General features: G+C 36.6%; 3 protein-coding genes across 6 annotated transcripts in view; 1 reads left to right on the top strand and 2 right to left on the bottom strand.

Moving 5' to 3' along the window:
• The window catches only part of spen (spen family transcriptional repressor), a 37,415-nt gene extending 34,174 nt beyond the window's left edge, over positions 1–3,241 (bottom strand). For 2 of the 3 annotated variants that reach the window (XM_084099925.1, XM_084099924.1), the window contains exon 1: positions 1,793–3,241. In XM_084099925.1, coding sequence (XP_083956051.1) covers positions 1,793–1,875 — 83 coding nt within the window. In that variant the 5' untranslated portion in view covers positions 1,876–3,241. The remainder of the gene's footprint in view (positions 1–1,792) is intronic. The other variant, XM_084099926.1, reaches the window with a different exon arrangement.
• An 867-nt stretch (positions 3,242–4,108) lies between these two features.
• On the bottom strand, positions 4,109–13,554 carry LOC311073865 (transmembrane protein 82-like). Of its 2 annotated transcripts, XM_084099935.1 has the most exons (11): positions 13,442–13,554; positions 13,079–13,234; positions 12,870–12,998; positions 12,047–12,144; positions 10,986–11,052; positions 10,209–10,295; positions 6,210–6,282; positions 5,905–6,082; positions 5,400–5,817; positions 4,573–4,754; positions 4,109–4,463 (listed from the first exon to the last, which is right to left on the bottom strand). In XM_084099935.1, exons 2-11 carry the CDS (start codon positions 13,215–13,217, stop codon positions 4,392–4,394), a joined length of 1,443 nt encoding a protein of 480 aa, XP_083956061.1. In that variant the 5' UTR covers positions 13,218–13,234; positions 13,442–13,554; the 3' UTR covers positions 4,109–4,391. The 2 variants fall into 2 exon arrangements, with proteins under 2 accessions (XP_083956061.1, XP_083956060.1); XM_084099934.1 differs by lacking the exons at positions 10,986–11,052; positions 12,047–12,144; positions 12,870–12,998; positions 13,079–13,234; positions 13,442–13,554 and adding an exon at positions 10,408–10,626.
• On the top strand, positions 12,864–20,710 carry szrd1 (SUZ RNA binding domain containing 1). Its single transcript, XM_084099937.1, has 5 exons — positions 12,864–13,165; positions 14,313–14,480; positions 15,805–15,854; positions 15,944–16,213; positions 18,985–20,710. The coding sequence occupies exons 2-5, from the start codon at positions 14,430–14,432 to the stop codon at positions 19,094–19,096; spliced, it is 483 nt and encodes a 160-aa protein (XP_083956063.1). The 5' UTR covers positions 12,864–13,165; positions 14,313–14,429; the 3' UTR covers positions 19,097–20,710.
• Positions 20,711–20,935: the final 225 nt, after the last annotated feature.

Raw genomic sequence — 20,935 nt, forward strand, 5'->3', positions numbered from 1 at the left:
ATGAGCATGAGCGTGTTTTAATTTAGTTCCCGTTCAAAGGGCGACCGTTATTACCACAATTCAAAGCTAAATGGACAGTCATTTGAACAAAAGGCTGCCGTAGAGACAACAAAGCGCTTGTTCCAAGATGAATAAATTATTTACTCAAATCTTATATGTAGGTTCTCTCATGCTAGTGCCTGCCCTCCTCGACTCGCAAAGTAATTTCTTACGATAGTGAGGTCTAGTGCTATGCTCGTAAACTCCAGCCTGAACGTCAATACAGGCTATACAACCATAGAAAAACATAATTATATAATGAGTTCGATCACACCTGCATTGTTCAAAGACTACGTTAGTGTGTTTTGATTGTATTTTTTTACAAATACGTAACTGTGTGTACGTGTAAGTAATGAATGTGGACAATAAAGTCGTTAGACAGTCTTTGGTCAAAGCAAGGCAATTTTAGCGCTTAGAATACACAATGTTTCAAGGCAGCTTTACAAAAAGATCACGACGTTAATGTTTATAATATCTTAATGCATTATAGTCGCATTTAGTATGACAGCGGAGTCTGACGGATAATTTAGTTTACATTTTGAGACGATAAAAACAATCAAGCAGTTGACATTTGCTATAGTATCGCTTTATGTGAGAATACAGTAGCCTATGTATGATTAAGTTTGATATCTCTCTCTCGCTCTTTCTTATATATATATATATATATATATATATATATATATATATATATATACACACACACACACAACTTTATATAACGTTAGACCTAGGCGATAATATAGTTTACGTTTTATAAACAATAACGTCAGATGTGTTCAACGTGTAATATACAATATTGCGATGTCACTCAAGAAATCTCGCCACGCTGTATCAAACGACGGATCAAGACAGATTCGCACCATTTAGTTTTAACAAACCGTGTTATTCTGATTTAACAACCCGTGAATTCAATGAAAAACGACACCTAGCATTACCTTAATCCATACAGGTCAGACATTGGCATGAACCCCATCAGGTAAGGTATGTGGGTGCAACGTGCAGTCATTGGTGGTTTTGAATTATTTTTTTTAAATACTGAGAACAATTAAAATAATGTCTTGTTGCCATAAAAGACAAAATAGCCCATGTATGTGAATATATTCACATCACAGCCATACACAAACTTCTGACTGACAACTTAAAACGTCCGATTGGTGCAGTAGTAGGAACTGTCGCCACATGTTCACAGACTAGCATAATGATAATTTGCAGGTTGGTCAAGAACATTTTCATACATGAACTCGTGTTAAAAGTATCCCGAGGCTGATATTGTTTGACTTCTTATAGACGCAGCCACGGTCACCGCTTGCATGACATCTGAGCCGAGGAGGCTCAAAACAACACCCACTGTAATGCCTTTAGTAGTAGACACCATTTAGCCCATTCAACAAACTCGTATTTTTTTTCAACTATCCAACAACATACGTTACAACCTTTAATTTGTGCTACTGACTCTGGGTTGCAAAATAAAGCAAGCTGAAGCCAATATACAGCTACAAGTAATGCGTTTGAATGCGACCCTCTGTGCTAATTAGCAACCTAGCGACGACTGCGACTCTCGAAAGCTAACTCACTAGCAAGCGTACGTTAAGTGAGCCAAAACAAGCCAACTCAATAGCAGCGTTGCTGAGAAAGTTGTGGCACACATTTAATGTGTTAAACTCTGCACCGGTGTGTTGCTATTGTTTTCCCCCAATCACTTGAAGGAAGCACATTGCTGGATGTTGTCTCGCTCACACAAATCGTCACTTACCGTTTGAAGTGCTCGATAATTTTTTCCTCTCGTACATTTTCTGGTAAATTCCCCACCCATAAATGTCTGGTTTCCCGGACCATACTGCGTTTTTGTGTCCCCCGATCATACAGAAGATTTTACTGAGTTAAATCCGACTGAATGTGTGTTACAGTGGGGCGAGTAGTTCCTCTGACTCGACACTACGATTGGACCCGCTTGCTCTTGAAAGCTGTGTTGACTGCGAGAGAACCTTGCTGTCGAGGAGCGCGCTCCGGTTCTTGACGAGATCGCGCATATGCAATGAGCACTCGGAATACCACATGGATCAAATCGGATAAGAGATAGTTTATTGAATATCACTTTTAAATGCTAAAATGTGTATATACGTTTGATTTATGTCCTGGTTAAGGTTGCAAGGTAAAAGTAAGATTTGGTTCCCTTTTCTTTAGTTTGACATTTGACAGCCTATTTGTAGAACAGGACTTTAAACAGCAGTATGCAAGTTAATCATAATCTTGGGGTGTACAACGTTTGTGACTTGTGGTTTACCACAAACTATTCATGACTCAGTGGCAGGACGGTGTTGACAGTATTACTATCTTAAGTATTGCTGCTTTGTATACGTTTGCACATCCATTTGTTTTCCCAACATCCAGGTGGGAACCGTCTGTTTGATATACGACTCACAAGTCAAAACAAAAGACATCACGAGTGCCTATTACATAAACAATTTAGACAACTCTATGATTCTCTCCAGAAATCTAATTTATTTGTGGTGGATTATGGCCAGATTCCCCGTCCTAACTATAAAGACTAGAACGATGTCTTTTTACATGATTAGTTATTGAAAAAACAAGCATCGCGTCGAATGTAAGCTTAATAATTAATGATAGTGCAGCCTGTTTACAACAAGGATCAACACTGTCCAACGTTTAAATGAGAATGATGATTAGTACCCAGTTTGTAGAAATCAATACTTTCTTGAAGAAACTGTCCAGATAATGCCCAATCAAATAACATTTCCTTTTTTAAAATAAGCATTTGACTGTTTTCCAACTATGCACGAGGAGCAGGGTTTGATTCACGCATGCGCCAGAATGCGGCAAAACAGGGACTGCAATGGATGAATCGCGCGTGCGCTTTATACGCCCACATAGACTTTTGACAAAGAGCAATTACAAACCCTCCGACTGGCAGAAAATTCTGGAACTTGTACTGAGGTGGAGCTGGTTCTCAAACTGGATCTTGAGCAAGCCACACAATCTTCAGATTCAGTCTTGAGTCTTCCCAGGAATTGCATGGACTTTCTGGATATGCCTAAATCCTTATTATTTATGGAATTGAACTAATAAAATGTAATTCGTTGACAGTGCTTTTTGGATTGATTGCACATTGGAAATACAAATGCGCACTTTAGGCCTATACAGTATGGTTGCATGTTATACAATAAATGAATCCCCTGGATACTTGGACACCAAATGTTACTTTCTTTCTCCGCTCCTAAACAACTCAAGACGGTGTGGCAAACTTCTAAGGACATGAAGACATTTACTGTTTTACTAAATTGTTTTAAAAAAAATATATATTTATTCGACAGAGGAAACGACGGGTTTGTAAACAAAATGTGGAATGCGTTTGAGAGAAATGTTTTGTCCATGTAAGTCTGAGCGCATGAAAACATCCTGCACAACCAACGTGAAGAATTAAACGCTCACAGATTAAATACCAGAGCGATTTACGCGCCACACACAGATCACACACTCGATGTTCTTGATTGTTCAGTTGTTAATTTTTGGCGCCAGTTATCAATAGAATGTTATTTGAAATATGACGCCATTTTGAGCATAACCAAGTGTAGACAAAAACCAGCATAACAAAAGAAATGACAGCTCCGCGGCCATTTTGTTTCCAGTGGAGCTATTTTGGGTTCAAGTTCAGTAACAGTTTAACTTCTTTAGCGTGTGGGTGCTGCTTCCAAAGAATTGACGGAACTAAATTGTTATAAAGGGCTTAAAAGATGTTAAAAACCATGCGTAATTATTTTGTAAGTGTAGCCTAATTGTTACAACTGTTTTTGTTGTATTACTTAGCCTATATGTCATGATAGATAATGCTAGGTGACTTGTGAATAAGCTACAACTATTTGATCGAATCAAGTTATCATAGATAGGCCTAATAAAAACTAATAATATTGTGGCAAGAACTGAAATGTAATTCCATGACGTTTAGACATTTGGGAGAAAATGAAAAATCACTCTCTAATTTTAGCTGCTCGGATTAAACATTAATGTAGGCTATTTATTTAGGTGTAGAGGGAATTGAATTCACCATATGCATATTGAATGGCTATATTTATTATGATGGAAGGCATTCATAAGAAAGCCTTCATTTTCATGCAGTAGGCCTACTAAAATAATGAGGAATGCGTTTATTTTAAGGACAGAACAGCATATCTCTTAAAAATACTTACATGTACATTTTTCAGATAAACCAGAGACCCTCATGGGGTTGTGTTTAGCCTACAGATGGTATTAACTGAAGCAGAGAATTTTTTTTCTAGAAAAAAACAAAATTATATATATATAGGTTAAGTGTTCAGTTTTCACTCAAGATCAGATCAGATTTTTCCAGTTTCTTTTGTTCTCCCCGGTTTCCAGGTCTTTTTAATGGGCCGCATGTAGGTGGCATGCTGTAAAAATACAGTATGTTATTACATTTAATGCTCTTAATATTTCCCCACAAAATCTTATCTATGGATACTGTGGGGATCAGATACCAAATACAGTCCAAGTGCTAACCTGATATATGGCTTCCAAAAGGTCTTGAGATGGTAACAGGCACGCAGCTTCACCAATGAAACAGATTAGAATATGGAGTACATCTGACCAACTGCCTACTGTAATCAGTAACACAAAAAGCCCACCCAGTCGCACAACAACTGTATTGAGAATCTGCTGGCCAGGCTGTTGATGGCGATCCTCTGAAAGAATGAGTATAGATTCATGATTAGACAATGTTGGCATGAAATGTACTTATATTCTGTATAAATGTTTGGGATTAGTGTTTTTTGTTTGTTTTAATAGGCCTACTTTATTTAGCAAGGACACATTCAATTGATTAAAAGTCACAGTAAATACAATGCAAAAGACTTGGTTTCCACCAAAATATTAAGCATGCAGCACAACTTTTTTTGCATCAATAATAAGAATAATTTTTTCTTGAGCACCAAATCAGCATATTGATTTCTAAAGGATCATGTCACACTGAAAACTGGAATAATTCATGCTGAAAATTCAGTTTCGCCATCAGTTAACGTTTAATATATATATATAATATTCTATTATATAACAGAAATAGAAAACATATTTTAAATTGTAATAACACTTCACAGTATTACTGTTTTTAGGCTACTGTATATTTGATCAAATAAATGCAGCCTTGGTGAGCATAAGAAATTTCTTTAAAAAAACAAACAAACACTGAAACTCTTTACCAACCCCAAACTTTTGTATGCTATATAATACATAGCCTAATATGATTTTCTGAATTCATGAATGTTTCTATTCTTTGTCAAGGGAATTCCAGTGATGAAACCACTTAGTCTTATAGTTTTTGTTTGTCTTACCATTCATATACACAACCAGTAGAGTGTAGCAGATTGTGAGTGGGGTCCAAAATCGTAGAGCCTCAGTGGTTGACAGAAAGTGTTTGTTTATGTTTGATATGGCAGCGATTCCAGATACACTAAAAGTTATAATTAGGGCACTGCAGAGCCATGTTAATATAGAAGTGCCAGTGGTTAAGAGTCCAATGCAAAGTCCACAATAGCGTTGTGCGCTATGTACTGGATACATTGTCTTGACATGTTGCCATACTTTGCTGCATCGGCTAGCCAAGAACCAGCTCAGTCCAACTGCAAGGAGGAGGCTTAGCCAGCCTTGCGGTGCCCCCTCATGGAGGAAATTTATGCTGCAGGTTAGTGCGCAGCCCAAAGAGAACTGGCACAGGACAAGCTGCAGTAACAATGGGTCAATAATCGAGGCCTAAACAAAAAGAACAGGGGTGATTAATCTAGAATGATAACGAGTTGTCACAAATGTATGAAATGTCACAATGAATTTTGTTCGTACTGATCCTCCTGTGATCCGTGCTGAAATGGCTCTAAGGGAGAACTCTAAAACTACCAGTGATGCAACACGGGACCCCACAACGGAAAGAACCACCGTGAGGATCCAGAACTGGATTTTCTCTTTTAGTCCACCATTAAGTCTGTTCTTTTGTATAAGGTCTGTTTCAGAATCTGCAATACTTAAAAGGACAGAAAAGTGAAATGTGAAAAAAAATCAATACAAAAACATCTCCATCCAAATGGAGATATCTTCAACCCTGCAGCATGAGCTAAATAGCATAACTAATAGGCCTATAGGCTACTTACCTTTGTGCTTCAACAAACAAGTACGTTTTTAAAAGGTTACGAAGAACCCAGATCGCACAAGCTCCCACAAGCCCTGTGGTTTACATAAAAAACACAACAAAAGTTTAGAAACATTGTTTAAAGTGCCCCTATTATGCTATTTTAAAGTTTCCTAGAGTTGTTTTGGAGTCTCCTACAACAGGTTTACATGCATCAAAGATCAAAAAACATTTGCACAGCACCACATTTCAATGATTCTCAAACGACTCGTCAGATGAATCAATCTCTCTAAATCCCGCCTTTCCGCAAGCTACTCTGCTCTGATTGGCCAGACAGCTCAGTCTGTTGTGATTGGTTTACTGCATACAGGTTAAAAACGCCCATTGCCATAACAATAGCCGCTTTCCGACCGGAGGAACCTTTTCACAGTTCCTAGAACTATTGGCTAAAGTACCCGGATGTCGGCGTGTTCGCACCGCAGGAACTAGGAACGATTTTAGTTCTAGGAACTCCATTTGTAGGAACTAATTTGGGTCCTACTTCAGAGTAGGGTCTAAACCAGCACTATAGGAACTATCCGTGACGTTAGTGTACGCTGATTGACCGAACGCACGCGGAACATCAGCACCCGCCATTTTTAAAACAGCTAGAATGTAAACACACAGATTATAGCCTATATATATTTACTCCATAAACTATACAAACATGGAAAACAGTGATAGATGGGTCTCTAAACCTTTATGCTGAAGAGAAAATCCAACGCAACTTTGAGGGGACCAAGCCAAACATGATTATGTTTATCTGCCCAGCTAGCAACACTGGACATCAACCACACGGCATAGGCTAATAACCTTTTTTCATATACTGTCTACTTTCTATAACAGTTCTATCTAATAAGATATTAAACAGTACTGTTAGACAGATTGCTAACTAATAAACACAGAGAATGCGAGCATTGTTTGCTCTGGCGTTCTCAGCGCCGCCAAAATAAAGGTCCGTCGCGCCGTCAAAAATAAAAGTCACCGTGCTTGCGTCACTCCCTTACCCCTCCTACCAGTTCCTATGGCCACTTGGCCAGTAAGAACGCAAACAGCAAAACCGAGTTTGGGGGAGAGTAGTTCTTAGAACTGTTTAGAAGTGGACAGTTCCTAGAACTAAGTTCCTATAACTACTTGGTCGGAAAGCGGCTAATGTCAGATGTCCTGAGGCTTCCTACACCGTAAAACTAAAGACACAAGACAGTAACGAACAATGACGTCGATTTTACCATATCAATGCGAGCGCGAGTCCGCACTCTATACACTACTCAGTTTGAGGTACATTATGAGATGTTGCAACTGTAATTCCTCACCATCAGCATTAACAAGTGCATGTCCATCAACAAACCGATCATTTTACTTGTACTAATTTATTTACCGAGTATTTTTGTAATATATCGCGGTGAACACGTGGAAACTGTATCAATAACAGTGCATGTATGCAACATTAGCCGAGCTCTAGCTTGAATGACTGATGTGAATGACTGATGTAACATAAAAAAATCTTGCTCCATGCTTAATCTTTCCTCAAAGTAGTGAGAACGACAGACAATCTGCATTAATAGACACAGTTATAGGTAATAGTGGCCCACAACTGATTAGCATAAGTATTTAAGTAACTTAAGACAGTGATAACGTGAGTTAGCAGGAGAGCTACACAATATAAAACTCAAAACTAAGTATTTTGAACACCATCTCTTTCAAGAGCAAGCGGTTTGCGAATCCTGCAATGAACTTTTATTATACTGCTGTGATATCATGGTAAAGATGAATTTTAACCACTGATTCTTCACATGCTCGTCCTTGGGCAGTGGGAAAAAACTGGCTTTACCTTCATATTGTAGAGCACAGCATCTTCTCAACATGATGCTATCCAGGTTTGAGGTTCAAGTTTTCCCTGGTGTCTGCGCGCGCAATAAGAGGCCGGACAATATGCTAATGTTTCGTTTACATCACAACGAAACGGCTTATGACTCGTTTGAAAAACAATTAATTTCATTGACTTACATTTGAAAGACAATAACTTATATATGGTGCACTTTCAGATTTAAAACTTTGCAGGATGTTTTCATTCACTTAGAGCTATGTTACACACTACATGAAAGGTAATTTTCAAAGATCCATAATAGGGGCCCTTTGTTTTACGAAATAGAAAGTAAAGGTGATATAACAGATGTGTTATCATTGTTATTTGTGGTAGGACACTTAAAACTGCTGAAGTAGTTACAAGGGGGGGAAAACAGTGATGTTAGTTTGTTGTTGGGGCGCAGCCATCTTGAGCTTCAACGGTCCGTGACGTCACTGGCATGATAGGCTACCTTGACAGCTCCAGCAAAATGGCATCTCAAGAGCGTAACAGATCGAGAGGAGGGTCTTATTGCATTGCAAAAATTAAAAAATTGTGATCTGTCCAACAAGCGAATATAACACCTCCGATGCCATAAAGGACCGAATAACCTGTTGGCAAAATGACTGTGGCATAAATGTGACCACGGTGGGTCCTGTAAACAAGTTCCACTCACCCCATAGTTGTTATCGTGATGTTCACTTTCACCGTAGATCACATTGCTAAATTAATCCGACATCGAGGATGCTATCCATTATAAGCAATATCCATCGACGACACCCGCAAGATATGTTACTGTGATTTCAGCCGGTTTCAAACTGTGTATGAGAGACGCCTAAACGCAATGCACAGACAGACAGCTGTCACAGCGCGTGCACTAAAATAAATTCTCTTTATCGTCTTATTGCATTTAAAGAGTCAAAAACACAAGGTTCTATGTGTATCAGTATATTCTAGATCCCTGCATTACCGTAGTAAGTGACAGCAGTCTATATAAGAATGAATCAGTATACGTTTCATTCATACAGTGAAGAAAATGCAGTTTTATTATTTCATTTGATGATTAAATTTCTTACTTAAATGCTGTTTTTAGTGTTAACTTGTACAATTAAAAAAATGTGTACAGTCAAAATCAGTCAGTTCAGTCAGAGTAGCAGTAGATAGCCTGACATAACGTTAGTAGCCAGTGACGTCATCGAACACGGCTGCGCTCTGATAACAACAAATGTAAATTTCAGTATTGGGAAAAACTTCATATATGTTTTGCTTTTAATATTATTTTTGAATTAATTTGTTTACAATTTCAATAACCAACATGTTATCGAATGTTCATTTCAGTTCCCCTTTAATGTTATAAAAAAAGTCTCTTATGCTCACCAAGGCTGCATTTATTTGATCAAAAATAGAGTAAAAACAGTAGCTTAATATTGTGAAATATTAGGCTATTACAAATTAAAATAAATGTCTTCTATTTGAAAATCTTTTAAAATGTAATTTATTCCTGTGATGGCTAAATTTATTACTCGAGTCTAGTGTCACTGTCACATGATCTTTCCGAAATCATTCTGATAACTGATAAGAATGTAAAATGTGTACCTTGAAATGCAATGTAAGTGCATAAATGTAAATGTAAATTCTAATATCCTGATTTGCTGCTCAGGTAACATTTCTACTATTATTCTATTATTAGCCTATTCTTATTATCAATGTTGCAAACAGTTGTTCTTTTTCCAGGATTCTTTTATTAATAGAAAGTTCAATGAACCGCATTTATTAGATTATATTAAATGTATTAATGTATTTATTTATAAATGTCCTCACTGTCACTTTTTATCAATTCATTGCATCCTTGATTAATAAAAGTATTAATTTCTCTCTCTTTTTTAATCTTACCACAAATGTTTGAATAGTATCATACAAAAATGTTAAGCAGCAAAAACTGCTTTAACATTGATAATAACACTGATAATATTCACATTGAAATACAGTAAAAACAGTAATATTGTGAATCTATAAATATATGTTGGGAATCTATCTATAAATGCCATAAAGGCATCAGAGGCATATATATATCATCAATTAATTAACTTCTTTATTATTTGAAATTTGTGACAGATCGTTAATTTCATGAGTTACCTTGTAAAACACTGTGTAAAGGAATAGCACTTGGTGTTAGCCACGTAGGAACACTTGGCACAAACCAGGAAATGAAGGACAACATGCCTATGAAAGTGAGAAATTCTTTAATACACCAATAATTGTTTAGATACTACTCAAATTGGCCACACACACACACAAAAAATCGTAACAAATCAAAATCATCAATATCACTGACCTTATTTTGTGTCGCGTTGTTTGCGAACCTCACTCACGTGAAAGACCTTTATTATTTGCAGATATGAGAGTTGGAGGTTTGGTAGGTCTCAAAGGTCACTTATCACTTTTTACAACTGTATGAATATTTGATTTATTATAGCCTCAAAGTTTTAATATATTAATATATTTCAAGAGTTTTGTTTTCTTTCTGAGGTCTGTTCCTGTGATTCAAAGTTGTGAAACTTAAAAAAAACTAAAAAACATTTATGCCCTCTGGTGGGGTTTATTTCCATTTCCGGATACAGATAACATGTATGTCCCGCTGATTTCATGAGGACACTTGAACTTTACCCTGCATACAAGAGTTTTGAATGTGTTCACTTAACAGCTACCACCCATTTACAGTGCATTAATATTATATTTTGTTGGCTATAGTGCCCAGGTATAGACACAACATGTTCAACATAATATTAATATTAATATTCAATAATATTAATTTATTTAGAAAATTGTAATTGGACTAGGAAATAGAGACACTCCCTGTGAATCTTTCATATTGTGAACCGTATTGGAATAGGACAATCAGCCATTAATTTGCAGTGCTGTTCCTCAAAAGCAGCATCCTCTTCTGCACTGAAGTGATTCTTCCAGTCACCAACCTCACCTATAAAATACAACAAATACAAATTGAGAAAAAGAATAGGAAAAATCATTCAGGCCATGTTGCTCAATTGTACTTTAAAAAAAAGAAGAAAATAACCTTTTCTCATGAACTCTGAGGCGGTACGATCAAAGATTGTGTCTGGGATAGTTGAGTAGTTTGCCATGGGGTTTTCTCGCATTGCAGAAAAATCTGTCATTTGCACAATTTGATCTATCACACTTTTTGATAACTGCTTTCCGAGGAATTGAGCAATGTGGGTTACTTCACGAACAGGGTCCTGAAATTATAAATAAATTCATTTATATAGCGCTTTGAACAATATAGATTGTTTCAAAGCAAGATTTACAGTGATAATAGGAAATTAAAGTATTAAAGTAACAGAGATTGTTTTGGCTTTACAGCAACTCTAGAATAAAGTTATTGTCCAGCTGAAGTTAGTTTTTATTGATTCACTTCATTGCAAAGATCATTAAGTCAAGTAATTTATAGTCAAACTAAGACTGAAGTACTGAGACTTTTTTTATAGGAAAAAATATATAAGTTTTGTAGAAAGTAGATTGACCTCTTTCATGTCTTCAAAGAATGTGTAAAGGATTTTCTTGTTTTGCCTTTCCCTCCAGTATCCTTTAACATGGTCATACCAGGATCCCCAACCCACTGAAAAAAAAATGATTCAATCATTAGTTCATTCAAGTCATCATCATTTAGTCCATTCACGTTTTACACGAAACAGAATAAGGCAATTGGTGTAATGAATGAATGGTCTAACTGCAGCATGACTCACATTGCCCTGTCATGAATTTTTCCAGATATTGTTGCCAAGTGCCGGGCTCTGGCTGGTTAAGATTCATGCGGTCAAAATGATAATATGAAACCACAGTGTCTTTCGGATTACGGGTCATATATATAACCTATGGAGAAATGCAGGTGGGGTTGGCATTCTCGTAAAATTATTGAATATTTTTCAGTACAGCCCACAAAAACTTATTTCAACCTTGCAACCAGCCTCCCAGAAAGAACGAGGCACAAGTTGGATAGGAAGATGAGTCTTGATAACACGAGGCGGATCCATAACCTCCAGCTTAGTTATACCTAAAACATTACAGAGTTTAATCATTTAAGATGCATAAAGGATACCTTGCATATATGTGTGTGTGTGTGTGTGTTCTTGTATATATGGCCTATGGTTTATGAGGACACAAATGTGTATAATGACATAGGTATTACAACGTATTCATGGTTTACAAGGACACTTTCAAATGGCTTAAAAACATACAAAACTGTTTTTTAATAAAAAAAATGCTAACATTTAAAAAAGGGTGAAAAAGGGGTTTAGGGGTGTAGGTGTAGGGGGATAGAAGTTTGTACGGTATAAAACTGTATAAAACACACTGTGTGTGTGTGTACAGGTTTATATTACATTGTGGGGACCACAAGGATAGTAAAACCTGAAATCACCAACATTGTGGAGACCAGCCAGCGGTCCCAACGAGGGACATTTTTTAATAAACTAGTTCTAGTATGTTAACACTTGATCCATTAATACTAACACTTTATCTTCTATTCTACATCTATTATCTTTATACAGGTACTGTGTTAGATTAAACTGGGAAGGGTCATAGCACTTGCATTTTGTTGTCCTATTGTTAGTTTAACTGCTTCTATTGTTCTCATTTAGATAGGATAGGCCTACACAGTATACAGTATACAAATCATTACGCCAATGGAGAGTCCCCACAAAGATAGAGAGTGAGTGTGTGTGTGTGTGTGTGTGTGTGTTTAAGTTGCTAAACAATTTTTGGTTCTATAACACATACCAGCATTTAAACCGTCTGCAGAGGTCATCTCTAAGAACGGCATGCGCACATGAGTGGGCGCGCGCCTGCACTTTTCCACATTTCCTTCATTCAGGATGGTATCCACTACTTCCTGTGTCCATGTGGTTCCTTTTACAAACGATATGATTTTATTATTTAAATTGATTCGTGTTGTTTTCGTCATGTTGTTTTCTTCTTCTGTACTCTACCTGTTTTAGGATATGTGGCAATTAGCAAATCCTCTTTTGACGCCTGGAAGTGCTCCACTCTTGCCCAGTACTTCACCACCCGCTCTGGTAATGGGATACCCTGAACTTGACTCATCGCTTCGCGTGTTGTCCCATCCATATTTCCCTTATAATGAGCTGTAATTAAGTTTCATAGTTATTAACCAAAACATAGTATGTTTTTTCTTTTGTGAGTCCAATTTTCATCGCTCGCTATGACATATGATTTATTATGCTGTTGCTAAACGATTTAGTAGTAGCCTAGGCTACAAAGCGAAACACAAGAAATAATTAATTAGGCTATACGCTGTTTTTAATGAGTATTTAATTCCTATTAGCAAATACCTTGAGAACTTTATACTGGAGCCGATCGGTCACGTAATATTTTTCTTTCATACGTTTTATTTTGTCGGTACTGGCATAGACCGGTTGGTAGGCTACACATTAGTTCTTAAAACGGTCAATTCCTGGTTTTGACACTAGAGGACATTCCAGTGGTGTATTATGCACTGCTTGTTCCTCTTGTCAACGAAATGCGCACAGTAGCCTAGCCTATAGTGTGCACTTTCGGTCTGCTTTAGGCTACCTGAAACAATTTTAAAACCATCTGTATCGTTATTAAACGACAATTATATAAGACTAAAAATATAGCCTTGACATTACATACAAAATAATTAATATCCTTCTACTTAATAAAGTTTATGAATAAAGTGTATTTAAGTGTAATAAAGTTTATGAACGGCCTTAGAGCAGTTCATAAACTTCTTAATAATAAATAGGCCTAAAGATGTAATCTGAACAACAAACAGTAAAGCAGACTATGTTTCATTTCTTTATTTGTTTTAATAAATGAGTAGCCTAGTGTGTTGTCGTTTGAAGTGATGCACTGCATTGAGTTCATTTTATTGTTACTTAGCCTACGTCTGTGCTGTTTATGATGAATAAAAGTATGTGCATTTTCCCTGTCTGTCAGTTTAACATCTGGCATTCCATGAATAGGGTAAAAATAGAAACGGAAACCTTTTTTTTCTTCTTAATTTGACGGTTAAGTAAAATAGGGAAAACAGTATTATATGAGCTGTTTTATTTTCTAATCATTTGCTACTAAGATTTTTTGTTTGTTTTTTTGTGTGTAAACTTCCTAAATGTGGCTCTTGAAATGAATTTCTACTGTCCATACGCTCCTGTGCAGTCAGTAACTCTATCCTCCCTGCAGCAGGTGGCGCTACTGTGTAAGACTTTAGCTCACTAAGCGGCTCACTGACGCTGTAGAGGGAAAATGTGCGTGAGCGTGTGGACTGAGGGAAGCCCCTAGTTAGCCAAGAGTGGAAACATGGATGATGAGGAGGTCGCCGAGAGCTGGGAGGAGGCCGCCGACAGTGGGGTAAATATGGGCTAGTTGCGCTTTCTCCGCGCTTGCACAAACTGTCTTTTCAGTGTAGACAGCCTCGCGTGGAGCTTTAGTGTGATTCATGCCACTGGCTTCATGCTAGCTCGCTAGTCACGCCTGTGTATTTAGAGTTGGGCGGTAGGCCGCAGTTAAAGGGAAACTGGTCCCAAAACAGATGTTGTGGGATATTTATACTCTAAACCAGTAGGTAAAAATAGAGGCAATTTTGATGATGGCAGTTGGTGAAGCGGCACGTTCGTGAGTCACGTAAAACAATTTGTGTTTTAAGCAAAGGACATAAACTACCTGCTAACTAATGCTAGTTAGCCGGTGCAACTTCTGATGCTTAAAAAGGGGGAAATCTTTCTTTGCCATCGCGTCAGAAACCAAAGATGGCTGCCGAAGGCACTGAGACCTGTTGGCTGTCATAGATAAAATATTGTAATCATGTTTTAATATGTGTAGACAGAGTTGATTTTATGTGAAAATATCGAGTATCGAGGTGGGATAGTCCCCATTCAGACAGTCAACAGGCGGTTTTCACAAGTTTTTAGTTTATCTTGGTCTCTGTGGTAATTATTACGTGGGGTGATGTATTTGCAAATCGTTATTTTATAAAAGAAAGAAAAACTTTGAGTCACTTTACTTAAATGTTTTCATCTGTACAACATAATAGATTATGTTGAGGTTGAATCTTATCTTACAGTCTCAGCAGTCTCCATTCACTTTCAGTAAAAAATGTTTAAAGTAAATTGTGACTGAGAATGATATTCTGTCTAACATATTCTGTTGTGTTTCACAGAGGAAAGTCATAGAGGTTTACAATGGAGTGTTTGATTAAATGATGGCAGAATTTTCAATTTTGGGTGTACTGTCCCTTTAACTGTGCCCTTTAACAGAAAAAGTCCATTTGTGTGAACTGGTTTAATCTGTCTCCTGTTTTCTTCGCCCTGATTTAGTGTATATATTTGATAAAGCAATATGTAATTTATCTGCTTTCAAATACTGAACTCAGAGACTTATTTTTCTTAAAGGTTTGGCAGTAGGCTCTGTAAACACGTTTCCCTCCATTTGTATGTTTCCTCTGTCTCTGTTTAGAAAAGCCTTATATTGTCTACTCAAGCAGCACTATGTAATTCGGCCCTGTCATTAATTTAGCCATGGCACTATGGATGTATAAATAACTTTGTGAAATTGAAAACTTGCTGCTGCTTCAGAGGCCCCTCCATGAAGCAGTCTGCATACTGTTATGGAAGATTGATCTATATTTCTCCAGTAGAAGTTTTAATTATTTTTTTTGTCTTGACATTGAATTTAGGAAATGGAGAGAAGACTAGAGGAAAAGCTTCGAATCAGTCAGAAAGAAAGGTATGTCAGGCCATTCCTGTGTTTTGTGTCCATGTTTTGCTCCGTGCGCCTTGATTTACTCTAATAATCATAAAAAATGTCTCTTCCAGACTTTCAAGTGGCAGTTCGAGTCGTTCCCCGATGAGAACAGCAATCGTAATCCAGGATGACTCCCTCCCTGCGGCACCCCCACCACAGATTCGTATTTTGAAGCGACCCTCCAGTAATGGATCTTTAGGATCGTCTGTGACGCAGACTCGACCCTCCCCGCAAGTTAAATCCTTAGCTCAGCGAGAGGCAGAATACGCAGAGGCCAGGAAGAGAATCCTTGGCAGTGCTACTCCTGATGACACACCACAGGAGAGACCCATTTCAGACCGGTAAAATACTGACATGGTGAATAGAGCAAAACTTGTCATGGTTCTGGAAGCTACAAGTAATTTTTTTTTATGATAATGTTTAACCTTTTCCCATGCATTCTCACCATTAGATCTGAGATAGTGTGCTATATATGCTTCTGTAGAAGCCAGAAGCTAGTTTGATTTCAGCTTCATAATAGCAGAGTCTATATATGTGTGTGTGTTTATACACTTCCAAGTTATTATGGAAGTGACATTAGTAGGATAAGATCTTTCTGAAGATGAAAAGCATGAAATGTGCAATGTCTTGCAAAAGGCATGAAAACAACTAATATCTTGCAAAAACTGAATAGAGATTATCGAATTATCAAAAGATTTGTGAGTAATTTAGAGCACAGAAGAACTCTGTCAGATAAAGGTTAGTTTAAGGAAAGTTTCTGTCAAAAAAATTAATTGTATTAAAAGGGCAGCTCTGAAAAAGCCTCTGTTGAGCAGCAAACAGACTTCGCTGGAGTCCCACGAACCTCTCCATGAAAAAAAATGTTTGAAAACGTATTTCTAAACCACTGTGAACGTTTCACTTTGTGAGCTTTTGTTAGGGGTGACAGAAAAGCAACTGCACAACTGACAGCCCCAGAGACACCAGCGACTTAAAATACCCGTTTGCTGCTCAACAGAGGCTTTTTTATAGTGGCTTTTCTTTCAAAATATACACTGCCGTTCAAAAGTTTGGGATCAGTAAAAAAAATTTTTTTTTTAAAGAAGTCTCTTATGCTCACCAAGACTGCATTTATTTGATTAAAAAAATAAAATAATAATTATATATATATATATATATATATATATATATATATATATATGTAAATGTAAATATAATATATATATGTAAATATAAATATAATATATAAATATAATATATATATATATATGTAAATATAATATATAAATATAATATATATATATATATATATATAATGTAAATATAAATATAAATATAATATATATATATATATATATATATATATATAAATATAAATGTGTGTGTGTATATATGTATGTGTGTGTATATATATATATATATATACATATATATATACACACACACACACACACACACACACACACACACACATATATATATATATATATATATATATATATATATATATATATATATATATATATATATAATTATTATTTTATTTTTTTAATCAAATAAATGCAGTCTTGGTGAAAAAAAAACTGTTTTCTAGATTGATAATAATAAGGAATGTTTTTGAGAATCAAATCAGCGTATTAGAATGATTTCTGAAGGATCGTGTGACCCTGAAGACTGCAGTAATGATACTGAAAATTCAGCTTTGCATCAGGAATAAATAACATTTTAAAATATATATTCAAATAGAACACTGTTATTTTAAATTGTCATATTTAACAATATTACTGTGTTTATATTTGTATTTTTAATCAATTTAATCAATCAAATAAATGCAACCTTGGTGAGCATAAGAGACTTCTTTTAAAAACATAAAAAAATCTTACCAATCCCAAACTTTTGAACGGCTGTGTGTGTGTGTATATATACAGTGAGGAAAATAAGTATTTGAACACCCTGCTATTTTGCAAGTTCTCCCACTTGGAAATCATGGAGGGGTCTGAAATTGTCATCGTAGGTGCATGTCCACTGTGAGAGACATAATCTAAAAAAAAAAAACCAGAAATCACAATATATGATTTTTTAACTATTTATTTGTATGATACAGCTGCAAATAAGTATTTGAACACTTAGAGATTTTGGGGAACAACCTCCTTCCCTCAGTTAGAGCATTGAAGATGGGTCGAGGCTGGGTCTTCCAACATGACAATGACCCGAAGCACACAGCCAGGATAACCAAGGAGTGGCTCTGTAAGAAGCATATCAAGGTTCTGGCGTGGCCTAGCCAGTCTCCAGACCTAAACCCAATAGAGAATCTTTGGAGGGAGCTCAAACTCCGTGTTTCTCAGCGACAGCCCAGAAACCTGACTGATCTAGAGAAGATCTGTGTGGAGGAGTGGGCCAAAATCCCTCCTGCAGTGTGTGCAAACCTGGTGAAAAACTACAGGAAACATTTGACCTCTGTAATTGCAAACAAAGGCTACTGTACCAAATATTAACATTGATTTTCTCAGGTGTTCAAATACTTATTTGCAGCTGTATCATACAAATAAATAGTTAAAAAATCATACATTGTGATTTCTGGATTTTTTTTTTTTAGATTATGTCTCTCACAGTGGACATGCACCTACGATGACAATTTCAGACCCCTTCATGATTTCTAAGTGGGAGAACTTGCAAAATAGCAGGGTGTTCAAATACTTATTTTCCTCACTGTATATATGAACTACTTGAACTACTATGAACAAGTAAGTGCAGCCTTGGTGAGCATAAGATTTCTTTTGTGTATGTAAATATATTTCCCTGTGCAAATATGTAAAAGCAAAATATGTAGTTTTTATACTTACCATAGATTTTTACCAATTAAATTCAGTATTTCATTAGAGAATGGTACACAGTTTTCATATACTTTCTTTGTTTCCATTCAAAGTTTAAATTGTAGTTTGTCCTGGAGCTGATTTGTTTTGTTAATGGTTTAGAACTATTCTGGTTCTAATATCTGAAGAGAATTAATGCAGAAGTACTTCCAGAACCAAGGACGCCGCACTTTTGTTATTTAGGAATGGCTGCTTTTAAATGTCCAAATGCTTTTGATATTTTGGATTTCATATTTTACATATTGTCTATCCTCAATCAGATCTCCACGTGGAAGCAGCCATACACTTTCAGAGGAAAACCGATCAGGAAACCATGTTGTTCGACAGCCAGCAGGTCCAGATGGTACACAAGGCTTTCACCAGCGCAGATAGGAATAGCAGCCTTTCCTGGGAGGAAGCGAGAGGCGATAGTGAAATACGGTCTCCCAAAATACGGTTGAAAATCAAATCATTTTTATCAATATTTAGGATGTGGGATGTTTTTCAAGTAAGTATAAAACCCTCTCGAATCCAACACGTGGCGTGTGTGGAATGTAACGGGGGAAAGAAACATGATCCAGAGGAGCGGATGGGGAACGTTCCCTGCTTTTTACACTGTGATGAGGACCTCGCTTCCGGACACTGCTCACTGTGATGTCCAGCCCCCACCCCTCAAAATCAAAAGGAAAATAGAGAGAATCGAAACAGAACTGCAGAACTATTGTCCCTTCCTCACGTAACTCAGCCGTCACTGGCAGCCAGCCTGAAAAGTCATGCGAGCAAGCCCTCTGAAGAGACATTGGAAATGGTAGATAACAAGTGCTGGATGTGCTTGAACCGATAAAAGGATGGTATGAGGCACCAGCTTCCTTCAGCAATAATTCTAGAAATATCACTTATTATTCAGACCTCCCTTCCACACTGTTCTCTCAAGCTTTTTTATTGCTTGAGTTTGTCTTTTGTTTTAATTTTGGTTATTACTGGCTCGGTCTACTAATTGCCATATGTTTTTAAATGGGTAAGAAACTGAGGGTATAATACGGAAACTTAAGCTGACTTTAAGTTCTTTATTGTTTACGGTTATTTTTTGTTGTTGTTGTTTTACTCATGAGTCTTCCTCTGACTGTCCTGATTTCTACATGAAGTAAAAAGAATAAAAACAAAAACTAGTCCAGAATTAAATGATTGCAGCAAATGGCATTTTTAACCCATTTCCATGCCTTTTATATGATTTAAAGAAAGGTAGTGAATTTTAGATCTGTGCATTTTTAAGTGAAATCCAACAGAAGGGTGAGTTCTGTAAATGTTTGTTGTGCTGGGAAGAACCGAAGGGAGTGAGGTGGGGGGGGATGATTTCGCTGGCTCCCCTCGCCTCATTTTCTCATCAGATCTGCTGTTGGCCATTTTCTTTTCTCTCTCTCGCTTTTTTTTTTACTTATGTAGGAACTCAGGTTGTTGTGAGGAAATATGAGCGAACGAATGAAGTTGTGTATCAGTGAATAGGTTTTTAACTGAATGATGGTGCAATGTTAAGCTTACATGAATGGCTTCAAGATCATTTGAGAAACACCTCTGTGACTGGATTACAGAATATCCTATAAGAGATTATTTAACTTTATTGAAACCTAAGAGAAAAGTGTGTCACACCGGTGGCTTAACAACGCAACTTTATTGGAGTGTTAAGTCAGTTGATTTAGTTGCTTTGGCTCTTGCAATACAATGTCTATACATGAAGAGCCATACTACCTTTCCTAACTGCAACTCCCTGCTTTTTTTTGTTGCTTTTTTTAGTTTCCTTCCTTAAACCTTTGTCTCCTGTGCTGTCCAGGAATGATATCTCTGACTCCTGCAGTTTATGGAAATACCCTTTAATCTGATATGTCATTGTTCACCCATTGTACTGTAACAAATCAGACCAGACGGGTGTCATGCCCTGCCTGAAGACACAGAAATCTGTCTGTAAATACTTTTCAAAATGCCCATTTAATAAAGACTTTTTAAATAATGTCTCTGGAAAACATTTTTGAAAATATTTAGTCACCATGGAATCAAAATCAATTCAATTCAAAATCAATCATTTTTACAGAATGTTAAAGTGTTTGTTATAAAGCATTTATTCATGCACATAATTTCTTCAAATTATGCCCTCGTAATCTTTAATCAAAAACTCCAACCTTCCCTTGAAATGACGTCTGTTCTCTTCATGATGTGTCTCGGCTCTACTTTTCATTT

Source organism: Abramis brama (genome assembly GCF_963993115.1).
Source record: "Abramis brama genome assembly, chromosome: 22".
NCBI classification, from domain to species: Eukaryota; Metazoa; Chordata; class Actinopteri; order Cypriniformes; family Leuciscidae; genus Abramis; species Abramis brama.

Excerpts from the sequence above, each read along its gene's own strand:
- LOC311073865 (XM_084099935.1), bottom strand. The coding sequence starts at position 13,217 with ATGGATGGGACAACACGCGAAGCGATGAGTCAAGTTCAGGGTATCCCA. Across the intron at positions 6,283-10,208 it reads TTTACACAGTGTTTTACAAG|GGCTTGTGGGAGCTTGTGCG; the intron begins GTAACTCATGAA and ends TGTAAACCACAG. Across the intron at positions 4,464-4,572 it reads TTTTGGAAGCCATATATCAG|CATGCCACCTACATGCGGCC; the intron begins GTTAGCACTTGG and ends GTATTTTTACAG.
- szrd1 (XM_084099937.1), top strand. The coding sequence starts at position 14,430 with ATGGATGATGAGGAGGTCGCCGAGAGCTGGGAGGAGGCCGCCGACAGT. Across the intron at positions 14,481-15,804 it reads AGGAGGCCGCCGACAGTGGG|GAAATGGAGAGAAGACTAGA; the intron begins GTAAATATGGGC and ends CATTGAATTTAG. Across the intron at positions 15,855-15,943 it reads CGAATCAGTCAGAAAGAAAG|ACTTTCAAGTGGCAGTTCGA; the intron begins GTATGTCAGGCC and ends TGTCTCTTCCAG.